The 24110-nt window shown below is 43.7% G+C and overlaps 1 protein-coding gene across 1 annotated transcript in view; it reads right to left on the bottom strand.

Annotated features, from left to right (window-relative positions):
- The window catches only part of CDH13 (cadherin 13), a 589050-nt gene that overhangs the window by 350709 nt on the left and 214231 nt on the right, over positions 1-24110 (bottom strand). Inside the window, exon 3 of the mRNA XM_053400135.1 lies at positions 22193-22401. Within this exon, the coding sequence (XP_053256110.1) occupies positions 22193-22401 (209 nt within the window). The remainder of the gene's footprint in view (positions 1-22192; positions 22402-24110) is intronic.

Raw genomic sequence — 24110 nt, 5'->3', positions numbered from 1 at the left:
CACCCATCTCCTGCTACCCTTCTGAGAAAAACTGCACCCCACCCTCCCACTATATACTGAGAAAAACTGCACCCCACCCTCCCACTATATACAGTATAAGGGTCTGGTGACTTCTGTTTCAGTGTATCTGAAGAGGTGTGCATGCACACAAAAGCTTATACCCAGAACAAACTTAGTTGGTCTCTAATGTGCTACTGGACAATTTTTTATTTAATTCTTTTCTCAGAATTGGATGCAATTCTCAAGCATGTGAAAACTGTTAGGATTTTTATCCACCCATGCTGCTCCAGTATGTAGCACTATGTTGTTTATATCATGTGAGTGTCTGAGAGCGTGAGACAGGAAGTCTCAATACTGGTGGAACTTTAGTTTCACTTCTGTGTGTGATACTTTTCTGTACTGCTGCTGAGAGAGCACAGACATGCTGATGGATTCTTTGTATACAGACTGTAAAATGAAGTAGTTTAGAGCTACTGACTGTCTCTTTCTTCTGCAATGAGTTGCCAGAAGACAAATGTGCTCCTCTCAGGAGGGAGGGGTCGCTTATCACCAGTCTCTCTGGACTGAGGGAGATTTACAGCCAGAGAATGACTGGGAGAGCCGCCCTGGTGTCTTGGGAAGTTGATGGCCTTCCCGGGCATTTTTCCTAACAAAAACTTCACCCTCATCATTGGAGAATGGTCCAACTTAATAGAAGACATGAACCGTCTCTCATAAATAGCTAGTGCATGTGAAGCTGCCTTTCAGGGAAGTACGGTAATTACCTCCACCCACCCCTGCTCATGAGCAAACCCATGAATCTCAAGCTTCCTAGGACCAGACTCTGATATAATGTCATGATGCAACCATGTTGCCTTATGGAAGCCCATTTTGAGCTTGCATCTGCATGGCTTCAGACTCAAAGCAGGGCACTTGCTTAAGAGCCAGTATCGATTTGCTTCATCATCTTTCTCCTCCATACCCACCCACTGCTTTCATTTCTCCACACTGCTCAAAAGGAATCAGTGCTGACAAGTTAATGAACTCCAGCTACAAAACACAAAGATAAGCTCAGGGATGGGTTTAGCACCTGCCGTGTTCTAATCACTTGAGGCCTTGCTTAGGTGAATGGTTCTTGATCGCTACAAGAGGTGGTGAAGGGAGGGAAGGAACCTGGAAAGTCTCCTCTCCATATTACTGTCTGCAAACAGAATGCTTACCACCTCACCAATTGCTGTTTACGGAACCCTATAGACTCCTCCCCTTCATGGTTCCTAACATGGTTCCTAACAAAACTGATTCCTACCATGTGAGCTTAGAATCCAAAGCCATTCTTCTAAATATGAAGAAGCTGTGAGTAACTGACATTTTTTCTTCATCAATGGGATCTGCGTGTTTTATATTAGTGATGTGTGAACGAGACAGAATGAGACAGTATCTCCAGCTTCCAAGATTGTAACTATGCTAAACTAATTTGTAACCCATGATTTCTTGGATTTAAACATGGACTGCAATGCAGACAGAATTTCTCTAACTCATGGAGCTTCTTCCTTAAAAAAGAAAAAAAAGTTATTTTAGGGCAGTTTATGTAACTATGCCATTTTCTAAGTCCTTTTCAAAAAAGAAGAAGACTGGTCTTTTGCCATGAGCAATGCTAAGCCCCAGCCTGAGCATCAAATCCCATGTGCCTGCTATGCATTAACATTTCTTACAGTGCTAAAATGCCTAATGGTGTATCATTGAATATATTTCCTGACTCAGAATTCTCTCCTCTACCCTGACTGCATTTTTAAAATGTTCTCTCTCTCTCTGCTATGCACTTGCTCTGCCAAAGAAGGAACAAATGTGGGCAACCAAACTGCTCCATGGAGGATCCTCAGACACAACCTGCTTCTCAAATTGTTGAGAATGTGATATGCAGGCTAAATGTATTTATTTAGACCCAGCTTTTCAACCGAGACTGACTCCCTAAGTGTCTTAGAAATAAAATCCATACAAATGTACATTATGAATTTTAGGGAGTAGATTTTTAAGAAATAATAATAAAATGGCATTGATCAACTTCAGCAAAACCCGTAGAGTGCATACATCAGTCACACATAAGAAGGAAAACTGAGCAGGGGGCAGCAAGTAACTAAATCACTGAATGCATTGCTAAGGCTTCAACTGGCCATGACATAGCCTCTCCATAAATAAGCAGGAGTGGCTGGAAGTCTGACATTGACTTCACTTCTATTTACATGGCTGATGTATGGGAGCCATACCTTGTCAAAATGATCATGTTTAGTTTGATCTCTAACAACCTTTCTGTGTTGCATTAGATGCTGAGAAAGAGCCAGATCCCAAACTTTCCCTTGCCCTCCCATCAGAGACGAACCTTTGAGGTATTTCCAATGGGAGGAGATCTCTAAACAGATAGCAGTAAACAGCATGGCTGTTGGGTCCTTATGAACTGGGAGGTGGAGAGAAATGTATATTATGATTAGGAATATGTTGGTGTTTATGTACACAAACACAAGGTGATGTTGCTGTTTCTTCTGACCATGGGCAGTTGGTGACTAAGAGTGTGTTCACATTACTACCTTAGGCACAGTGGAGCTCTTGTCCATCCCCATGGTGTGTTTCACAGCTCCCTCCCCCCCAGATGTTCCTATCATCAGGGCTTAATTAGTGTCAGATCTGTTTCTGTTGTGAACACACCAGGCACTGATGGGATGGGGATATCGTTAACCTTATGCAAAAGTGTTTACACCTTGGCTAGAAACAAATTAGGAATGGCTTATCATAAACTCCAAGTGGCGTGAAACTGTTGTGAGAAAGGACACATCACAAACAGTGCTACCTTATCACAAAATATAGGATACATATCCATTTAGGATAATGGTGTGTGAAAATGGATTAAAAGCCCAGCCCTGGAAATTCAGGGAGGGCACAGTAAATGGGAATCTGAATACAGTTTAAGATTGTAGGTTCTTCCATTCAGAGTAAGCCCAAGGAGCTGCAGATGGGCTCAGAGACTGGCTGCTTTTAAGGATTTGTGAAGGTAAGCAAGATAATAGATTTGGCCTAGTTTGTTCTGAAAGCACAGGCTACAGTCTGGCTGCAAATCTAAGCTCTGCCTGGATGGAGGTTGCCTGGGTGGGGCATGTGACTTCTTCTGAAACCTTTGAAGTACAAGCTACTACGTACCACTATAATGTACCACATAACCGTGCATTGGTAGCAAATAAACTAGGTTCTCCCAGCATAGCACCATGAGCAGTGCTCCACTGAGAAATGTATTAAGACAGCCCCAACTGATATATACATTTCAGAAACGTAAGAGGAACAATAATGATGTTCATGTGACACTTTCCATACTGAGCATGCCTATCATTATCCAGCTATTTATTGGCCAAGCTAAACCAATGGACCACTGTGTGTACAAAGACCTGCAGCAGATGGGCACATTCATTCCAGTCACAGAGGTTTAGCATTGTAGTCAGCATAGCTTCCATGCCAGAACCATGGAAAGGGGAATCTATGGAAGCTCCTGGTGACAGCAACTGTATCTACCCCTGTCTTCTCTGGCTGGCTAGGCCTAGGAAGAGGTCGGAGATACTCTGTTCTTCTAATGCCAGTGTAAGACAAGTTTAGCACCATAATACATAGATTTTTTACACCCAGGATAGACAAGGTGGAACTCTCCAGATGACTACAGCTCACAACATCCCCCAAAACTGACCAAGCCAGATGAGACCTGTAATCCAACATCGGGAGGGCACCACCATGATGACCCCTGATTTACACAGATAGGTGTGAACAGCATGCATGTACATGAGAGGAATCTGCACATTTTGCTTGCTGAAGAGAGAGCTACCTGGGCAATGATAGGCTCAGGGGACAAAGTTAGTTTAGACGGAGCCAAAAGTGTACAAACATTTGAGTAACTATGAGTTAAAATGTATCGTGCAACTGATACTGGTCCCTCTGTTGGAACTGTGGTCTAGAAAACATGCACAATTTGTAAAGTTGCTTTCCACTTTGAACCTTTCCAAATATAATCACAAGTAAACTGAGCATATAAACAATTGATTTGTAGATGGAGAGAGAGATCTTGGGCTGCATAACTCTATGTTTCTCAGCCTGAGTGCTTGCCACATAGCTATTTGCAAAATATTTCCAACAAATGAGCCAGAGGTTATTCGGGCATCCAGATTGCTGGACTGCACAGCTGGCTTGGGGAATGTTTTGCCATGCCCTTTAAAGGAAAGGGAACATCACTCTCCATATTTTCCATCTCTACACCTCTTGCCAAGAGAACAGGGTGGAGTACACATTGGTTCACAGCCCAAAATTCTGTCCACCAGTCTTCATCAGGGAGCTGCTGTGGGAAAGAGGAAAAGCTGGACCATCCCATGCAACTCGCCCATTGGAGTGGCATAAGCAAAACATGAAATGGTTTGCTTTTATGAGTCTGCAATACTTCATTATTGCAGTGGAAAAGCCAAGATAACAAGAGTTGTTGGTTTGTATTTCATCTGCTTAAAAGGCAGACACTGGATGGTTTGGAACCAGACAACTGTTCAGGGTGTTCCAAGAAAGGAAAGCATGCATCAAAGACCCCCTCACAATTAAAAATGGTTGATGTTGGCAGCAGAAACATTCATAATTGAATAGGGCAGAATGCAAATTAGGCAACCCAGTGAGCAGATCAGATAGGAAGACTGGCTAGATGGATGGACAGACTTGTTTTTCTGACTTTTATTATGTTTTCAAACTAGGAGGATACATTAGGTGTGATCAGTAGTGGCCAAATTTTATCAGTGACAGTGAGAACAAGGGGATAATTAACCATGCAAAGCTGCAGGGGGCAACTTAGACCATTTGCTATCTTGTGTATATGCATACTATATACACATTTTCTTTTGTATTTTCCTCTGTACTTAAGATTATGTTGCTTTATATGATTTTCTTTTTGCTCTTCTTTCAGGTCTGTTGATCATAATAACTGATTGTTAGCTGTTTTGGACTGTAACTCTCATCAGTCCCAACCAGCACGGAAGATGGGAGTTGAGTCTTTGAATTAGATCCTTCCTTCCTCCCTCCCTCCCTCCCTCCCTCCCTTCCTTCCTTCCTTCCTTCCTTCCTTCTTTTTTAACAATGGTGCTCTCTCCGCCATATAGGGCGAGTGTACGCTAGAAAATCATATGTATCACTTGATTCACTTGGCATTGCCTGGAACCATTTGCCCATAAAAATATTTGTTGCAGTGACTGCTCTCAACTCATAGCAGCCACCTTCTTCATATTGATCCTGAGATTGTAAACCTCAGACCTAGAGAGTAAATGTGGCCTCCGGAGTCCAGACTCTCCCCATGCCACACTTCCTCCTTCTCAGGTCACACCTTTCACTGGCCCTGTTCCAGTTTCTCTGCCTGGCTGGAAAACAGTAATGATTCCTGTCTCTAGCTTGCCCAGATGGAAACATGTGCATGTAGGAAGCTCTGCCTTGTGCATGGCTCAACTGCAGGCTGCTACTCAGAGACGAAAGTCATGTCTGTTGATGTAGCCACAACTGGCATTTATTCCCCCCACCCAGGTGCTCATTCATCAATTACAAGCTCGTCAGTCATTGGTGGTTTGTTGGCCAATGAGAAACTATTCTCACTATCATGTGCTCCATCTCTAGTACCTTTTAACTTCTCCAAGTAGGAAATGATTGGAGAAGTCAAGAAGGGAGTATGCAAGCAATAGATGGTGGGACAGCACCTTTTTTCTTGTTGTTGTACCTTTTCTATGTCCTTCTCCACGTCTACATCTGCTTTACATTGCAGAATGGCGCGAGCATTGGATGGAATTTCCCAAACACCTGAAAGGGAAATTGGCCTCACTCCTCCCAATCCCTATTTCAAAGCAGCAACTGGTAAAACTCAGTTGCCACTCAGAGAAGTAAATAGCCCAGGATGGATATCTACAAGGGGAAGCCCCATATATCAGTGGTAGAGCATCTGCCTTGCAGCCCAGATTCAATCTCCAGTACCTTCAAGTAGGGTTGGGAGACAAACTTATCTGAAATCCTGGAGAGTTGCTGCCACTCAGTGTAGGTAATACTACGCTAGATGAAGCATTGGTCTGACTCAGCATAAGGCAGCTTCCTTTGTTCCAACAACAGCTGATCATCCAGCTTTCTCCCTCTTTATTTAAATGAGGTTATTTAGAATTTTGATTCTGTTTTGCTATTGCTGCAAATTGTTTTAAGACAAAATCATAGGTAGCAGTAGCACCCCTCCCAGGATGGACTCAGTTCTTTTGGTGCACATGCTGTAGAGTGTGTTTCACCCACAAGAAGATGAGTTATGTTGTTGTGGCTCAACAAAGGCAGACGTTTCCCCTGTAGCCTAGTATCCAAGCTGTTGTGTTTGCAATTCAGGGAAACACAGCTGTGATAACTAATCAAGAGTTATCCCTTTGTGCTTATTATGGCCTCTTAATTAGAAAGAGGTTTAAACCAGGAGTGTGCATGGTGGCAGAGAGAAGGAGAAGTAGTCCTGTCACTCGTGGGCAGATAATGAATACAGTAAAGACTGAAGTTACTTTGCAGAATCCAGTATTTCTGGTTCATCTCCTAACAGATGAATGTAATAAAAGAGATTCTGTTTTAAAATTTCAGACACTCTGCTTCCCCTTCCCTTTTTTTCACCCCCTTCTGAGTTTCAAAGGCATTTAGATCTTTATATCCGAGGCAGGCCTTCAAAAATATTGGATTCCAAAGAAACACCATCACCAAGCCCTCCTTCATACTGCCACTTCTGTTCTCTATATTACACATTTGAATCAAAAGTTACTCAGACCAAGCTGGCTCATCACATCAGCCATCCTCAAGGGGGCTTCAAATGATATCTTGTCACGACGTACCTTTTCAGGCTTTTCTCAGTGAAATCTCCTGGAATGTAACAAAGACAAGTTTCTTTTTTCTTTGAAGACAGCTTTCCAGCGAGAGGCACGGAGAGCGGCATTGAACAAAGAAGCAAAAAATTGTGCCAGACAGAGGGTGTCACTGAGAGTACGGGAGTTAACAGGGAAAGAAAGATTGAGGATCAGGGATAAGCAAGGCTCTGTAGCAAAGGTGGGGAAACCTTTTTTCCCCAGACTGCAGTTGCAGAAGGGCAGCCATCTAGGGGCACATGCCAGTCATGGGCAGAGCCAGAGGCAAATGTAGGTGGAGGAATTAACATGAATTTTACTTATGTACAGTGGGCTGGTTTCTACACACACCTCTCTATCCTTCATTCAGACAAGCAGGAGGCATTATCAGAGTTAAAGCAAAGACGTGAAGGTGTAGGAGGTCAGGAGGGTCAAATTTGACAATAAGGAATTGAAGTTGGCTGTGTGCACCCAGTTCAGGTCATTAAGCAGAGGTTCATGGGATGCTCCATCAAAAGCCAGGCTGCTGCATTCTGTGTTACCTGCAACTTCTGGACCAAACACAAGCGAACATAGCAGTGAGTTGGATCATAGTATTTGAATTCTAATGATGTGTGGAGTGAAAAATGTGCAATTTGCCTTTGTACAGTAGGCTAGTCCCCCCCACACACACACTTCAGTGCTCATTCCATTAAAGCAAGGAGCATTACCAGAGTACAAAGACACATTCCAGCCAGGCAAAAACACTCCAGGAGGGTATGAATCCAGGCCAGTGAAGGACGTGATCTGTGGAGGGTGGGTGTGTCTAAGGAGGAGGGGCATATATCAAAGCATGGAAGGCTACATTCAACCTGAGTTTTCCTCCAACCCTGCCCAAATCAACCTTCCCAAATTTGGGGGAATGTTGTTGGACTACTGCTGCCATTGTCTTTGACCAATGGCCATGATGGCTGGAGATGATGATGGTTGAACAGCATCTAGCCAAGGGTGTGTTAGGCTGTTCTGGAGGGACAGGAGAGTTGATTCAATTCACATGCAGGCTAAATTTAGAGGGAGAATGTAGGAAAGAATACAGCAACCCTTGTGAGGTCCTTTGTAGTTTGGTGTAGCACAAGTCACATAGGTAGATATTATAATGCAACGCCTCACCACCAATCTCTCTTGTTTATGTGGCCATTAGTTCAAAGCCACAGACAAGCAATTTATTGGGTATGAAAAATGTCACCTATGGCACCCTAATTTGCATCTGGAAATTGATTTTTGTCACATTGGGATTTTAGGACAACCTCTTTTGGCAGCCAACACCGCCACAGAGCATAATAAAAATAATTATGTGGCCACAAAAGCATGTTAGGCTCACTGTAAATTTCAAGTCTCTAAAGGACGGAGCTCGACCAGGCATTATTGATGGGAGCTGTGGAAGAGTTACCTGGAGTAATCTTTCTTGATGATTTAACATTGACAGCAAAACTTTAGCTTGCAACTGCCAGGAATGTGCAAGCCAATGTTAACAGTCTTTCACTGAGTTTAGTCAAATTCACCAGGTTCTTTCTCAGCAATGCTTACACCATGCATCTCTATAGCATCCGAGGGATGGGGGATAAATTCTATTCCCTCTGCATTTAAAGCTAAACTCACACAACTCACACTTTCTGAACTAATACATAATTGGAAACAGAGCCATCCTTCAAAATATGCACTTCTCTGAATTTTGCAATGCAGTCTTCCATCCAACTATTGTGAGATACACACACACACACACACACACACACACATGTGAAAAGAAAAAGGAAAAAAATGCATTATATTATGGGAAAATGCTTTGTGAAAATGTGCATATTAGACAAATAACACGGGTATTGTTCTAGGTCATTTGGAATTACTTTTTGTAAAAAAGAAGAAGAAATAAATAAAAATCTAGCAAGTTAAATTAATTATTGAATGGTATATTAGGGGAAATTTGCTGATAAATTTTCATGAGGACTTAAAGCGAAAAACATCACAAACTGATGTAGAAATGTAAAGAACTGAAGATTGGAAAAATAAGAAACAGAGAGGATCCAGAATTAACAGATTTGCCAATCCTAATTAACATCCACTGTATGATTATTATTATGTTAAATAGCTCTTTGCAAAAGCAACCAAATGGTACCTAGGAACAGATGCCATTTTTCCTATGTGATCTTCCTGGGCTGCCTATTGCTGTTCTTTTTTCACTTTCCTGCTTGCTGCAGTTGTAACCAGAAAGGCCCGATGATATTAAGCAAAGTATCTGTCTTGAACATGGCAAGACAAAACAACCACTGAAACATGACAGTCCCAAAAGCTCCTTTGCAGTCTGGAATAAAAACAAATGAGTTCCTGCACATGATTAAAACTTAAATCCATTTTTAGTCATAATATTGGACACTAATTAGTGTTTCCGTGGTGCTAAACAAAGACCCACTGTCCAAAAGAGGATTTCTAAGGCCCCAGAGACCAGTGGGTCTTACAAATCCTTCCTTTCAGTCACTTCTCTAGCTCTGTGTAAGCAGTAATTCAGAAAAGCAATAGATGAAATTATAAACAATCTAATATAGTATAAGAATATTATGCACTGTGCAAGTTCCAGGGTTGTTGTTTCATCTTTTTTTAGTTAGCCGTGTTTCCAGTGGATCCCCCTCCTTTAATAAATTCTCCTCCTCCTCTTTGCCACTGTTGCTGCTGCCTATTCAGTTGCCTTCCTCACTGGACCCAATCCACACCTGCTCCCAAAAAGGGCCAAGTTCAAGGAGAGCAAAGGCAGCTGCTGCTCCCCCTGTCATTGTTTGGTCGCTGGGTGAAGACAGATGAGCAGATAACATCAGCATGGAGGACCATGTCAAGGAGGCCTTAGTGATTGGTAGTAGGCCCCATGTCAGGGACTGGCAGGGCTCTGGCAAAAGTGTGCTGCAGGCAAGGGAGGTGCAGACTAGGAGAGGGAGTCAGTGCTTTGGGGGGGTTCTGTGCCACCTCAGAGGCAAGAGCCTGGGCAAGAGGAGGGGTTGGAGCTATCAGGGATGGAAGGGGGCACAGGACACAACAGAGGAGGAGGAAAAGGCTCATCAGGGCAGGATTGGGAGAATGCCCTCCATTCCCTGCCCTGGTGTCTCCTAGAACCAGGAGAAGCTTGAAGTGGGAAGAGCAGTGATGACTTCTGCAGAGAAATTTCCAGTTGCATGAGCACAACCCATCAGGGGAGGGTACATAAGCTGGTGGAGGAGTGTGGCCGCCCATGCTGCCACACCTTCTCCGTAGGGCACCAACCTGGGAACTGTTGCCCAGGCACTAGAATATGTGTGCCCGTGTATTGGGAGGCCTGTAGGAGCTGCCGTAAGTGCTTGCTTTGACAATAAAGTAATAATTATCTGTTGTATGCATTCTTTGGCTGGAAGCATGCAGGACGTCCCAACAGGGTGCATGGAGCCTGATGATGCTGACCTATCATGTCTGACACTGCTGACCTCAACACCAGCCTTGATCACATCTCTGTCTAGAGGGGATGGAATTAGATTGTTCTGAGAGCTCTCCAAAGGTAAATGGAATTGCTGAGCTAGAGATTGGCAACTATTGCATAGGCCTTAGCAAGTGCCAGAGCAGACACAGGCAAACTCGGCCCTCCAGATGTTTTGAGACTACAATTCCCATCATCCCTGACCGCAGGTCCTGTTAGCTAGGGATGATGGGGGTTGTAGTCCCAAAACATCTGGAGGGCTAAGTTTGCCTATGCCTGTGCCAGAGGGTGGTGACTCCTGACACCAGTCCTTATTACATGTCTTTTTTGAACTCTAAGGAGGGAAATGAATTGTTTTTCCTTCTTCTGATAGCTCTCCAAAAGTGAATGTAGCTCTTGAGCCATTTTCAAATTCAGCTAAGGGGAGTTTGCACATCACCAGTCTCAGCAGGAAGCTAATTTGGACTCCACTTCACACAGCACATGTACCACAAACATACAACAGCAGTCACACATGGAGGTAGCTAGACAGACATTGGTCATATTGACTCCAACCACATAGCATGTCCTAAACCAGGCCTTTGGCTGATTAACATCCAATACCCTTTTAAATGTGTTTGTGGGAGGGGAGGGGGATTATTGGTTTGTTTTTGTTTTTGTTATGCGTTTTGTGGTATTTATCTTGTATTTTTATGTTGTGGACTACCCTGAGATCTGTGGGTGATGGGTGGTATACAAATTTAATATATAGTAATAGCAGCCAACTTGGTGCCAACCAAACTACAATTCCTATCAGCTCAGACCACATGGTTAAACCATGGAACTCACTCCAATATGATGCACTGATGGCCACCAACTTGGGTGGCTTTAAAAGAAGACTGGATAAATTCATGGGGGAGAGGGCTATCAATGGTCACTAGCCACAATGCCTCTGTAGTGGTGCCTCCACAGTCAGAGGCAGTGATGCTTCTGGTTATCAGCTGCTGGAAATTGCAGGAAGGGAGTGTGATATTGCGTTTGGGTCCTGCTTGTGGTTTCCCACTAGTTGGCCACTGTGAGAACAGGATGCTAGTCTAGATGGGAAACTGCCCTGATCTAGCACACACTTCTTATGTTCTTATTACCATAGGCCATGCTGGCTAGGGCTCATAACATCTGAAGGGCACATTATTAACCAGTGGCGTAGCGTGGGTTGTCAGCACCCGGGGCAAGGCAAGTAATTTGCGCCCCCTAACCCGTGGATTTTAGCACTCGAGTGCGAGCGCGCCCCCCCAGATGTTGCGGCCGGTGCGGCCGGCCCCCCCTGCACCCCCCCCACACTACGCCACTGGGGCTGGGGGCGAGCGAAGGAGCCAAGGACCCCCCCCAAAGGCTCAGCAGGAATTTATTAAATTTATTATTTGCGGAGCCCCCGCGGGCCGAGGCAGCTGAAGCCCCCTCCCCTCGGGCGCCTCCCCGCCCCCTCCTCTCCTTAGGCTGTAGGTGGAGCCCGCGCTCCAAGGCGCTTCAGATCCGAGCTTGGCGAGCGCCTCTCCTCCTCCCAGCCGGGTCCGGGGGCTTCCAGCCGCGCTCCGTCCTCCCCCCCCCCGCGGCTGAGACTTGCGCTGAGAGCCGGAGCCAGCAGCGCCCCCTTCCGCTGGGAGACCCTCGCCCGCCCGCCGGCTTCCTCTCGGAGGGTTTTGGGGAGGGCAGGGCGCGTCGAGGCCCCTCGGAGCTCTCCTCCCTTCCAGTCGGCAGAAGCAGCTGTGGCTGGGCCGAGGGGATGGCGGCGGCGGCAGGGTGTGGAGGCTGCCCGTGCCCGGCCAGGCATCGGTGGCGGCGGCGGCGCTGCTGCAGCGGCTGCTCCTCCTGCGAGCAGTGAGTGGAGCGCAGCCGCAGCGGCGGCAGGGGGCGCGCGCGCGCTAGGGCGCAAGGCTGGCGGTGGCAGCGGGGAGCCCGGCGGAGGAAGGAACTTGTCCCTTCCCTCTGGACTCGCGCCCCCCCAGATGTTGCGCCCGGTGCGGCCGGCACCCCTGGCACCCCCCACGCTACGCCACTGTTATTAACTACCCCAGATGCACACATCCACACACATACACGCATCAAGCAACATGCACACACAGCAGCGACACAGAGATAAATACTGTTGGTGGAGAAAAAATACTGTCACATTGTGTTGTAGATGAAAGAAAAAGAGACAGAGAGGAAGTCACCTTAGGTCATGTCAATTACTCCAGCAAACCTTCTTGGATGGCTGTACATACTGTTTACACTGCTTATATTACTTTGAACTTTCTTTCCTATTCACCCCCATGAAGCTCCCAGCTAGATTTGACCTCAAGAAAGTCCTGGCACATGTCTGAGAGCTATTTTCTGCAACTTTTATACGAATGAGAAACAAATACTGTTGCTGATTCACCTCGGAAATGTTCTCTCCCCCTCCATTCTTCCCCCATGCTGCATATCACTTTATGTGCAACATAGCTGTCAGATCCTATCCCACCCCCTGTGGCAGCTTGATATGGCATAAAACAGTTGGAGAACTCACAGATTCCACCGCCCAGGGGCTCCTGAGTGCCTCAGAGCTTCCCACATCACTGTGGTTGTGCCTTGGGGGTTATAGCTGAACACAGCTGTGATCCAGAAACCAAAACCTGACCAAGTAAGTTGAATAGCAGGTGAGGAAGAAAGCTCAAGTGTGTGTTTGTTTTTTAAGCCCCATCTTCTCAAAGTTCATTGGAAAGAGGGATGAGTTGTTAAACCATTCTGGGAATTGGATTCAGGTCACTGACGTCAGCAGAGACAACCATTCAAATAATAAGTGTCTACTTGCACAGTTCTGCTTTTTATATCCATCCCCACTTACACCACCACCAGATCAGGAAAGGCAATGGTTGAGAGGGCTCCTCCCTATGTTCTACTGCCACACATTAAAAAAAGGAGGAATCTGCCTTAAACTGAGTTGTACCAATGGTCCATCTAGCTCAGCACTACATTAACTGGTAGTGGCTCTCCAGGGTTTCAGATAAGTGTTTTTGCAAACCATACCAGGAGATGTCAGAGGTTGAACCTAAGACCTTCTGCATGCAAACCAGATGCTATACCACTGAGCTACAGGGCTCTTCCCCAAGGCAGCTAGCAGTTTTGCTTAGTGAACCATCTCACCATTTCACCATCTACCACTGACCTAGACTACAGGTCTTGTGAAGCAATCTTGACCCTGTCATAGCCTGTTTCAGAGTTCAGCCACTTCTATAGATTCTGATTTCATAAAATAAATAGATGATAAACATGATTTTTCCTCTACAGTTCAGTGAGTGAACCCAACAATTCTAGAATGTGCTGCCAGCAGAATTTGGCAGAAATTTTGAATGATTTCCCTCATTTCCACCACCTCCGTAGTTGCTTAGTTTATTTTTGGCTGCTGTTTTGTTAATCTTGTTAATCTTGTTTTATAGCTTATAAATGCTGTATTGATTTGTTAACCATATAACATGACATTTGCTTTTAATTGTGATGTTTAGCTTATTTTAGTTGCTGCTTTGTCAACTGTTTTATAGATTGTAATTGCTTCACTGATGATTTGTTAATTATTCTAAATGATATGTGATATAGTTTTGATGTTCTGTGATGCTCTATCATGCTTTTCTTATTTATTGTTTGTAAGCCACTTTGGAATTCATTTGAATGAAAAGCAGCATAGAAATATAATCAAATATTTTCTCCTACTAAACATTATGGTTCATTCGGAATAAGTCTTGGATTCTGTGCTTGCAGTTGCTGAAGAAAGTAAGTTGGCAAAAATTAATTCTCTCTCTCTCTCTCTCAAAAATAAATTCACAGATTTTGTCTGTGGTGTATTTTGCCTTCTTTTGGATTCATACCATAAGATCCTAGCATGATACAGTTCTCCAAGGTGCTTAAAAAGGATTGTGTGTTTGCATCGCCAATCAAACTGAGCTTGGATGTTTTACTTCACTGCAGCAGAAGCGTTTTAAACAATGGTTCCTAATCACCACGGAGAACAGCTGAATATTTAATAGGGCTTGTCATACAATGCATGACTGATTGGTGCCTAGTTGTGTCATGACCTGAGAATCAAGAGAGTGCTGGGACTCCATTAGTTGCTGTTTTGCAAACGCTGGAACCAAATTATGTAGGTGACCATCTAAATGGCCAAGTTTGGTTCTCCAATATTTTAAAACTTGGCTGGTCAGGGTTTGTTGTTGTTTTAAATAGGTTTTGAAAAATCTCATATTGGCAGCATTTTTTATTTTGCATCAACTACTGCTGTTTCTTCCCCACAAAAATGTTCAAGCCTAGTTTTGAAAGGGAATGGGCACATATTTTGCAGAACAATTTGGAATACAAGTCATTGAAAGAGGGTAAAAAACAAACAAAAGGAGGGGTGGATGTGTCGTCTTTCTTTCTTTCTTTCTTTCTTTCTTTCTTTCTTTCTTTCTTTCTTTCTTTTTTCCACACAGATATACCATGCCAGAGGAACAAAAATTTCCAGCCTAATAACCTTCCAAGTTTTGTTTCAGTTTTGCATCTAGGAGACTTTTTATGCTGGATTCCTCCCCCCCCCCCCCCAGTAAGATGGTAAGGGAAATCTGTTGTCCGCTATTTAGAAGTTGCTGGACTAAAGATCCCATCATGCCTGACCATTGGCTGCATTACCCATACCTGAGAGGAGCTGGCTGACAACATCTGGAGTGAGGGCCACAGATTCCCTATCCCTGATGCAAGCTTTCCCCAGCAGTGTAATCTACCAGAATCTATAATTAACCAAAAATGGACAGCGTAATTCCACCCACATGTGTCTTGATCATATTAAAGATGATAAAAAGTTCTCCCGGGTGTGTGGCTCTTGTGAAAGCATGTGCACAAGCATGCACACACATCTACAGGCACCAAAATCACCCCACATAAAGAAAGCTAAGGCATTTGGAAGAGCTTTTCCTCTTGTGTTTTCCCTGTTGGCCTTTCAGCAGTTCCCAATGACTCCTGCTTATAGGTATCAAAGGATGACAAAACTGTTTGTTAGAACAGCTCTCTCAGCCAGGTGTTGTCCAGATGTGATCCCATGAAATGATCCTATGGTATGATTCTATGCTGCATAACTTGAATTCCCATCAACCCCAGTCCTCATGACCCATGGTCGGGGGTGATGGGAATTGGTATCAAATTACCTTGGGAGGGTGCCAGGTTGGGATAGGTGTGCTGGAGTGTGGTTGCTAATTTGAAACACAAAGCTGCCTTAGAAAGCAGAGGTGCTAGTTGAAATAGAGTGGGGGGGGGCACATCAAAAGTCAACAGTGGTGGCTGGTGCCCACTGGGACAGGTAGGGCAGAAGGCAGGGAGATCAACAGTAGGTGAAGCCAGAGACAATAATAGGCAGAGCCATCCCCTGACTATTTGTAAGTAAAAAGGCATGTATGCTAGCTGGGGGCAGACTGAGGTTGGTGGATCAGTGCTCCATTCGCTGTTATTGACAAGTCTTCACTGAGAATCAAGCTATTCTCATTTCATTGTCCTGCAAAATGCACCAATATACATAGATCTCTCTCATTCAGATATAGATATAGATATAGATGATATAGATATAGATATATATTCTAGCTCGGTTTGTTGTTATCAAGTATTACTCATCACACAGTGTGTTCACTGCATTTGAAGATTGGTTTATTAATTGAAAAACGCATTTCAGGATGATTATGAGTTGGTGTAAGTGTTGCAATTAAGTCTTTTCTCAAAGCACTCAGGATGGAGAAGAAAGGAGCTATTAATCTTGACCCCTTGACAAGGAGCACTTACGTAGAACTGGCAGAAAGCATGTCCATCACCAAGAGATTACAGGAACGTATGAGGGACTAATCAATCAAAAAAACATGTTCCTATAAATACAGCCCTGTTGGGCAAAAGATGCAAATAAGTTGAGCCAAGCTTCCCATAAGTGGTATCATTGTGAATGTGGAAATGCAACAGTTATGGGGTTGCCAGGTGCATGCCCAGGGCAAAGTGGCTGCTTTTCATGCAGTCCCCAGCATCTCCAGATTAGGGCTGCAGATCGAGGACTGTAGAGGTGCTGCCAGTCATGGGAATATTAGAAGCTTCTTCCTACTGAATCAGACCATTGGTTCATCCAGCTCAGACATAGGCAAACTCCGGCCCTCCAGATGTTTGGGACTACAACTCCCATCATCTCTAGCTAACAGGACCAGTGGTCGTGGATGATGGGAATTGTAGTCCCAAACATCTGGAGGGCCGGAATTTGCCTATGCCTGATATATATATATATATATATATATATATATATATATATCTCATAATGACTGGCAGCAGCTTTACAGCATATCAAAGAGGGGTATTTTCCACTCCTATCTGAGGATTTAACCAGGGACCTGCTGTATGCAAGACAGATGCTCTATCAGTGAGCCATAGCACAGTTTGTGTCAACAATGCTGCACTGGATGGACCAATCAATGGATTGTCTCAGTATAAAGCAGCTTCCTATGTTCCTAAGGACACTGTGGACTTGTCAATACTGCCACTTGTCCCATGCCTAGAAAGCATGGGTCTGAGAATTTCCCCCCCTTGCCCTTCTCCTTTCTCAGGGAAAACCTGCTCTTTTGTGCTAAATCGGAACAATTGTCAATTCGGAGAAAACCCAAATTTCTGTTTGCTTCAGCTGAGCCCTTAGTACTCCCTCTAGACCCCACCCCTCACCAGCCCCACCTTTCACATTTGCCTGGCTGGAAAATGACTGTGAACTCTGATAACAACTCTTGCTTACCTAGATGGAGGTCAGAGAGGAGTATTGTGGTATTCAACGCTAGTCCTACTCAGAGTAGACTCACTGAATTTAAGTTCATTAATGTCAATGATTAATCCCATCCAATGTGTTGCTGCCAGTCTACTGTACACAGGTAAGAAAATATATCTATTGCTCCGTTCACCCCTAGCATGCAGCCGCTGGAAGGTTGTCCAGAAAGAAGTGTGGCCCTCAGGTTGAAAAGAGTTCTGTATCCCTACTGTATTCTCTCACTGTTCCAAAAACACTAAGCAACGTTGCCCCAATTATATATTGACAAAGGGATAAGTTTCAGCTTTCTAGATGCAACTGAGGCAGCTCTCTAGTTGCATAAGCCTAATTGTTGATTAAACATATTTCCTTCCTTGCTTAAAGGTGATGATTTATTCGCCCAAGGTTGTGACTCAGAACAAACTGGAGCTTTCAAAGTGGAGCTCAGTGAGAGCCAAATATGGTAAAGCTATGGTGATGAGAAAAATCCCATGCTAGGGTGCTGTGTCTCCACTGCCCCAATAAATTACAGAGCTCAGCGTTTGGACTGTTTCATAAGGGAAAACATTATACAAAAGCACGAAGGCTAAATGGAATAAAAGCAAATTGTGTGTTGAGGTTTGATTTATTACGAGGTTTGATTATTGGGAAGTTTACATTTGTTGTATGCAGAGTGGAAATCATGAGAGTGTGGTGTATTGGTTAGAAGTTTGCAGTTGTTGTTTGGGCTGTGATTTGTAAGACCTGGATCTGAATTGGTTTCATGTATATATTTAAACAAGATTTGCCCCACTTTTTAACGTAAAAGGCTTCTGGAGCAGCTTGTAAAGATCAACAGTAAAATAGTCCCTGACCTCAGGCTTACAATCTTACAAGACATGGCACACAAGGAAAAAGTGAGGAAGAGGGAAGAAGGATGGGGGGGGGGGGGAGGAAGGTCTGGCACCAGTTCATTAAAGTTACAGTTTAATAAGCAGCTGAGATGGAAACAGTTCAGGTAGCTGGCCTCTAGGAGTCAGTTCAGGAGAGACCAAGGCAGATGGTCACTCTGATGGGACAGCCCTGCTTCCCTTCTCTCCTCTGTTCTGATGGAATAACAATCCACTACAATGGGGGGACAAACCCTGCTTCATTCCTATAGTTAGATCAGTTGTGAACACTCTCTCTCAAGCATGGTTGCTGTTGGGGTAAAACAGGGATGATACCTACTGGCAGAGAATTACACAGGGCTGGGCCAGCTACACTAAAGGCTCAGTCCCTAGGAAAGGCCAACCAAACCTTAGGGGTGTGGAAAACCAGCAGAAGTGCTCCATCAGAGGATCTCAGTGATCTAGGTGGAGCGTAAGTAACTAGGTGGTCCTTGAGGTTCTTTGGGGCCAGTTGTTTAGGGCCTTGAGAATTAACACAAGAACCTACAACCTGGCTGGACGTTAACTGGCAACCTGTGAAGATCTCTCAGCAGAGGGGTAGCTTGATGACAGCCATCTACTCCTGTGAGTGGTCTGGCCACTGCACACCACTTTTACAGTCTGCCAAGATGCTCAAGAGTCAAGCATTATATTTACCATGGCAATATAACAGTTCCAGATCCAGATCAGATACAAGACCCACATAAAGCACATTATATCAGTAGTGGTTGATCTGTAGTGGCGTCACACGCTGCCAATTTAAAGATGGAATTGTACTGCTCATGTGCTTAACTCTGCACCCAATTGTGTCCATGGTTTCCAAATAATCTGCCATGCAAACAATTGTCAGGATCAAGTCCACTTAGCTTCAACCAAAAAAACCTGCATCATGTGCCTTAGGACCATTTGATGTGTTGTTCTCCAGAGCAAAGTTTCCCCCAGATGGCAGCCCAAGTATTAAGAGACCGTTGAGCCATCAGTCATTCCCAGATGTGTCAGGTTTCCCGCAAATAGGGCAATTTAACAACAGGATTTCACAGGTGTCAGCTACAGCATTCCAAACAGGAGCAAGAGTCACAGTCAGTGGGGAAAGGTTTTAAAGCGTACTTACGCTCTCGTTAAATGAGGTTCTGCTACATCTGCAGATTGAAACGCTAAGCAGCAAACCAGCATATGCCTATTCTTAACCCTACACAATTTTACTAACAAGCTAAGGTTCCAAGCAGAGCTATTCTTAGCCAAGATTCATCTTGCCCACAGATGGAGACGTGGCACTGTTTGCCGGCTGACATGCTCTGGCTACAAAGCATAAATAAAAGCAGCCAAGCTTCTTGTAAAATCACACCGGATTGAAGTTTGAGAGGCTGGGAACAGACCATATCGAGAATGTGTGTCTGGCAAAGCTTTTAGCCCAGAGAGAAAACACTCTGTAGATGTACAAGCTAGAGTGCCAGCAAGTGGAGACATCTGTCTTAAAATTAGGGGAATTTTTTCTGTCATGTCCCCCCCCCCCCGCAAACCAATCTCCATCAGTTAATGAGAAAATGAATTGCATTTGAAAATGATCACATGGGAGATAACATTTGGGTGAAATTCTCATGGGTAGGGTGCAGGATTTCTGCCATACTTTCCTTAAAAGACCATAGATTGTTTAATCAGTGCAAGGGCCTGGTTATAGAAAAACATTTTTGCCTGATGCCTAGGCATCATTTGTCTTCCACTAGAAAACTCAAATCAGTGAATCATAGAAAGCAAAATTAATCATAATGCTTGCAATACAATAAAAGAACCAACAATAGCAATAGTGACAATATCAGCAATAATAAAAACAGTAGCAATAAGAAATCAGCAGTTAGAGCAGTAGCAACTTAGCAGCAAACTCAGTAGCAGCAAAACAAAAACAAACAACACCCTCCCCCCAAAAACCCCACTACAAACCCCTACATTGGTTCATTGGCTCCCTTTTTAAGTCAGGAAATGGGCCATATAGGCCTCTCTGAGGAGAACTTTTGAGCGCATTGGCACCACAACTGAAAAGACCCTGTTTCTTGAGCCCACCCACTATACCTGAATAGATAAGAGGGCCTTAGATGTGAAATGGAGACAAACTCTATGCAGATAACTGAAAACAATATTATGGCAATGGTTTTATATGTACTTAAATACGAATTTCCAGATAGACACATAAAAATGGGCCATTAGAGTAAATGGGGCACTGCCTCAACAACCTCAGTTTGCCTTCAGCCAGCCCCCACCTGCCTGCCTTCTTTCTTACATTCATTCCTGGAGGTGGTACTGCCTGTAAGATTCCTCCTCCTCCTTAGTCTCAGTTTTCAGCAGGGAGGAGGATGAGGACAAAACTATAATTATTTGGCACTGTCTCTCATTGGCTGTAGCTTCATCTACTGTTGAGCTCTCTGCTTTCCGTCCCACCATCCCAATGGGGATATACCACTGCATATCACATGGCCAGAGGCATTAGGCTTTCGTATACCAGTTAATAGAAACCGCAGGAGATCAGAGTGCCTTTGGACTCAGGTGTAGCTTGTGGGTTCCCCACAAGCATCTGTTGGGCCACTGTAAGAACAGGATGCTAGACTAGATGGGCCATTGGCCTGATCAAACATGGCACTTATTAATGTGGGAAACAGAACATGTGAAACTGCCATGCACTGGAAAGAGTGATCCATTCATTCCAACCCCTGTATAGCCTCAAAGGAGGTTCACACATAACAAAAGAGAAAACACACATCTGCCCACACAATCTGCACAAGACACTCTACAGATCAAAGTTGAGATCAAAACACATTGGGCAGAGAAAATGATTTGAAAAGTTGCCTTAGCCTTCTCTTCCCAGCCAACATTTCTCTTAAACGGAAGATTTAAGTCAAACTACCAAGCCTGCAGGAAATGTGATGAAACTGCTGCCTGCCTGATGAGCTAAATAGTGGAGAGAGACAATGGATCAGTCATCCTTTATAACCTCCTCATTATGGCTTCTTTGTCGTCCTAAATTATAGGTCTGTAAAAAAAGGTACCTGGCGTAATTGTCTTGTAAGTCATTGTCGTGACTGCCTCTTTGCTAAATGCCATGGTGCAGAAATGAAGGCTATCTCAGATATTCCTTTGTTATGTGGTTGCATGTGCTGTAAACATTTCGATCAGTTTGCAAAAGGACCTCGATTCTCTGCCACCTCCTTCATTGTATGCCAAGGCTGGATTTAGATTGAAATTGCAAAATATGAAAGGAGTTGGATATGAAAGGACATAAGAAGAGCCCGGCTGGATCAGACCAAAGGTTGATCTATTCCAGAACCCTGTTTCCTGACATGGGCAACCAGCTGCCTCTGGAAAGAGCAGCAGGACATGATGACAATGACCCTTCCCTACTCTTGTTCCCCAGCAACAAGCAACAAGGCCTCTATAGCCATCATGACTAGTAGCCAGGGATTGTCTATTTCTTTTTTCTTTTTAAAAAACCATCTAGGTCAATGACTATCACAGCATCTCAAGGAAGCAAATGGCATGGCTTGAGTATATATTCTTTGAATAGTAGTTCCTTTTGTCTGTCCTGAAAGGGATAAACTGAAAGCAACACAAGCATGGAATATTCCCAAATGACATACCCGCTGGGGCAATCTCAATGCATTCAGTCAGACCGCTTTGGAGTAGTTAAGTATGGAGTGTGGACCTGGATTGATGCCTTTGACAAGATTCATGACTACGTAGTTCAGAAAAATGCATGTGATCTAGCAATTATTGTTGTTTCTCGCAGGACGGGTTACAACGTATAAAAACACAATTAGTAAAAAAATGAAAAAAACAGCCTCTCAAATCAGTGAAGCATTCAACACATTACAGACAGACACCAAAATCAATTATTTGATTTTCAAGGGTCCGCTCTACTGTAACACTTCTGAGTTCATATTGCTTGGATGCAATGTGAACTATACTGTTTTCCTTTCAAATGTCCTTTCACAATGCAGAGCATAAAATATTATTAACAGTCTTTGGAAAATAACATCAAGCTGAAGTGACTATTCTCTGTTAAAATGGCTAAAGGACATCCCCATTTAACTGCTAGTCCCGAGTAATCTGCCCTAGCAGCAGGAAAACTTTTGATTTACATTTGTTTTAGTCTTACCTTTAAAGAACCTTGTTTCTCTTTTCTGTCGACAAGCAATACTTCTGCTGTATCTTCAGCCTGAGCTGACCGGGCATGAATGAATAAGGCTCTGCCAGTGTCCGATAAATTTCTCAGTGCAACTAAAACCCCATTTGGTTCCACCTTGAAGCCTGGGTTTGAAACTTCAAAGTTCAATTTGTGATTTCCTTGACAATCATCAAATACCACTAGAGAGAGGCAAAAGGGGGGGAAAGAGATAGAAACAAGAGCATAAGTGTCCATTAAATATCTATTATTATTATTATTATTAATCCTTCCACACATATCTCAAGGCTATATACTGAATGTAATAAAACAGCAAAGACACAGTTCAAAACTACTCAAAAAATAAAAGCAGATAAATTTAAAACAATAGGAACATAAGGATATAAGGAGATCCTGCTGGATCTGCAAAAGGCTCCTTCAGTCCAACATTCTGTTTTCACAGTTGCCTGTGGGAACTCTCAAGCAGGACCCCTGCACAATATCACCCTGTCAGAGTCCTGTTCGCAGGGAAAGCTTGTTAGAACCAAAATGACTTCATTTGTTTCTGGGAAGCACAGCTATCTCAACAGGACAGCTATTCCGCAGAAAAGGGGCAGCCACAGTTAAAAGCCCTGCTCCAGGTTAATTCGTAGCAGCATTCTTCCTTGAAGGAAAGGCTTTTAATGCACTGCAGTGACCTAATGGGTATACAATACTTGGTTGGTTTATTGTACCTGGTGTCAGTGAGCAAAATGGGGGGGGGGGCAGGGCCAAATTTTGAGGGATCTTTTGGCACTAAAATCCAATCTGAATTCACAAGTTTATGTGTATCTGTCAAAAGGGCTATGACAGTGAGGGCTTCAGTTCTGAGCACCGAGGTAGCTAAGTCCTAACAGCTTCATGGTAATTCATGCAGGATGGCTGTGGGAGTCAAAGTGACTGTGGACTTTTTTCAGGATCTGAACAACTCTTTGCACAAAAGGGTAGAATTTTCTGAAAATCTCAATGTCAAGTTTATCCACACAGATTTCTTCTAATTTCCACCTTGCTCCTTAATTTCAGTGAGAAGCAAGTTTCCCAACAGCACTCATTTTGCTAAATAATATCAATTCCTGCATTGCTATACATGCCACATTATATATATCATTTGATAAACTTCTAGCCTCATGCTCACCACCACCTATAGCCGTCTTTATTTCCCTAAATGAAGAAAACAACCCAGATGTCATTCACTTTTCTTTGCAGGATGATTGGTTCTATACCTTTTTCCAGGACTACAATATCCTTTTGGAGAGATGGGGCAATCTTATATAGGGTGGGTACATTTCAGACTTTACAGAGGACAATCTGCTATCTGAAAAAGTCCTATATTTGAAGGGTGGTCGAGTGCAAGTCCGGTTTAAAGATAAAGGATCCTAAGAATTGAGTATAGGGGCCTTGAAATTACCCATCAACAGTTGGCACCTAAATGGTAGAATGAGTAGGCTCAGTATTTATATTTAAATTATAATATTTTTTTCTCAAGTTGCATCTATTAGCATATGCAAAATGTATGCAAATTTATCCCCTTGTTTGTCCTCTGTTTGAGTGATGCATAGGTGGTCACCCTAATGGTTTACAGGATTCCCAAATGAGCCCTCTTGACACTCTAGGACAAAAAGAAGTGAACTATTTTCTAGTATTTGTCCAGAGTGAAATTTATTCACCAAAATATAATCAGAAGCAGAGTTAAACAAACTTGAAATATAAGCATCTACTTTGGGAGCAGTTACCCCAGGTTTATAATGTGAGAAACAGCAGGCAAGAACAAAATGTTTTCAGTTAATAATGATATAGTAATCATCCCGGGCTTGGCCTGGGCATCTAAAATCCTTAAGGCTAACAACACAGTGCTGGGTAATAATTTTGTTTC

Source organism: Podarcis raffonei, chromosome 8 (assembly GCF_027172205.1).
Source record: "Podarcis raffonei isolate rPodRaf1 chromosome 8, rPodRaf1.pri, whole genome shotgun sequence".
In the NCBI taxonomy this organism is placed as follows: Eukaryota; Metazoa; Chordata; class Lepidosauria; order Squamata; family Lacertidae; genus Podarcis; species Podarcis raffonei.
This window is presented reverse-complemented; position numbering and strand designations above follow the sequence as displayed.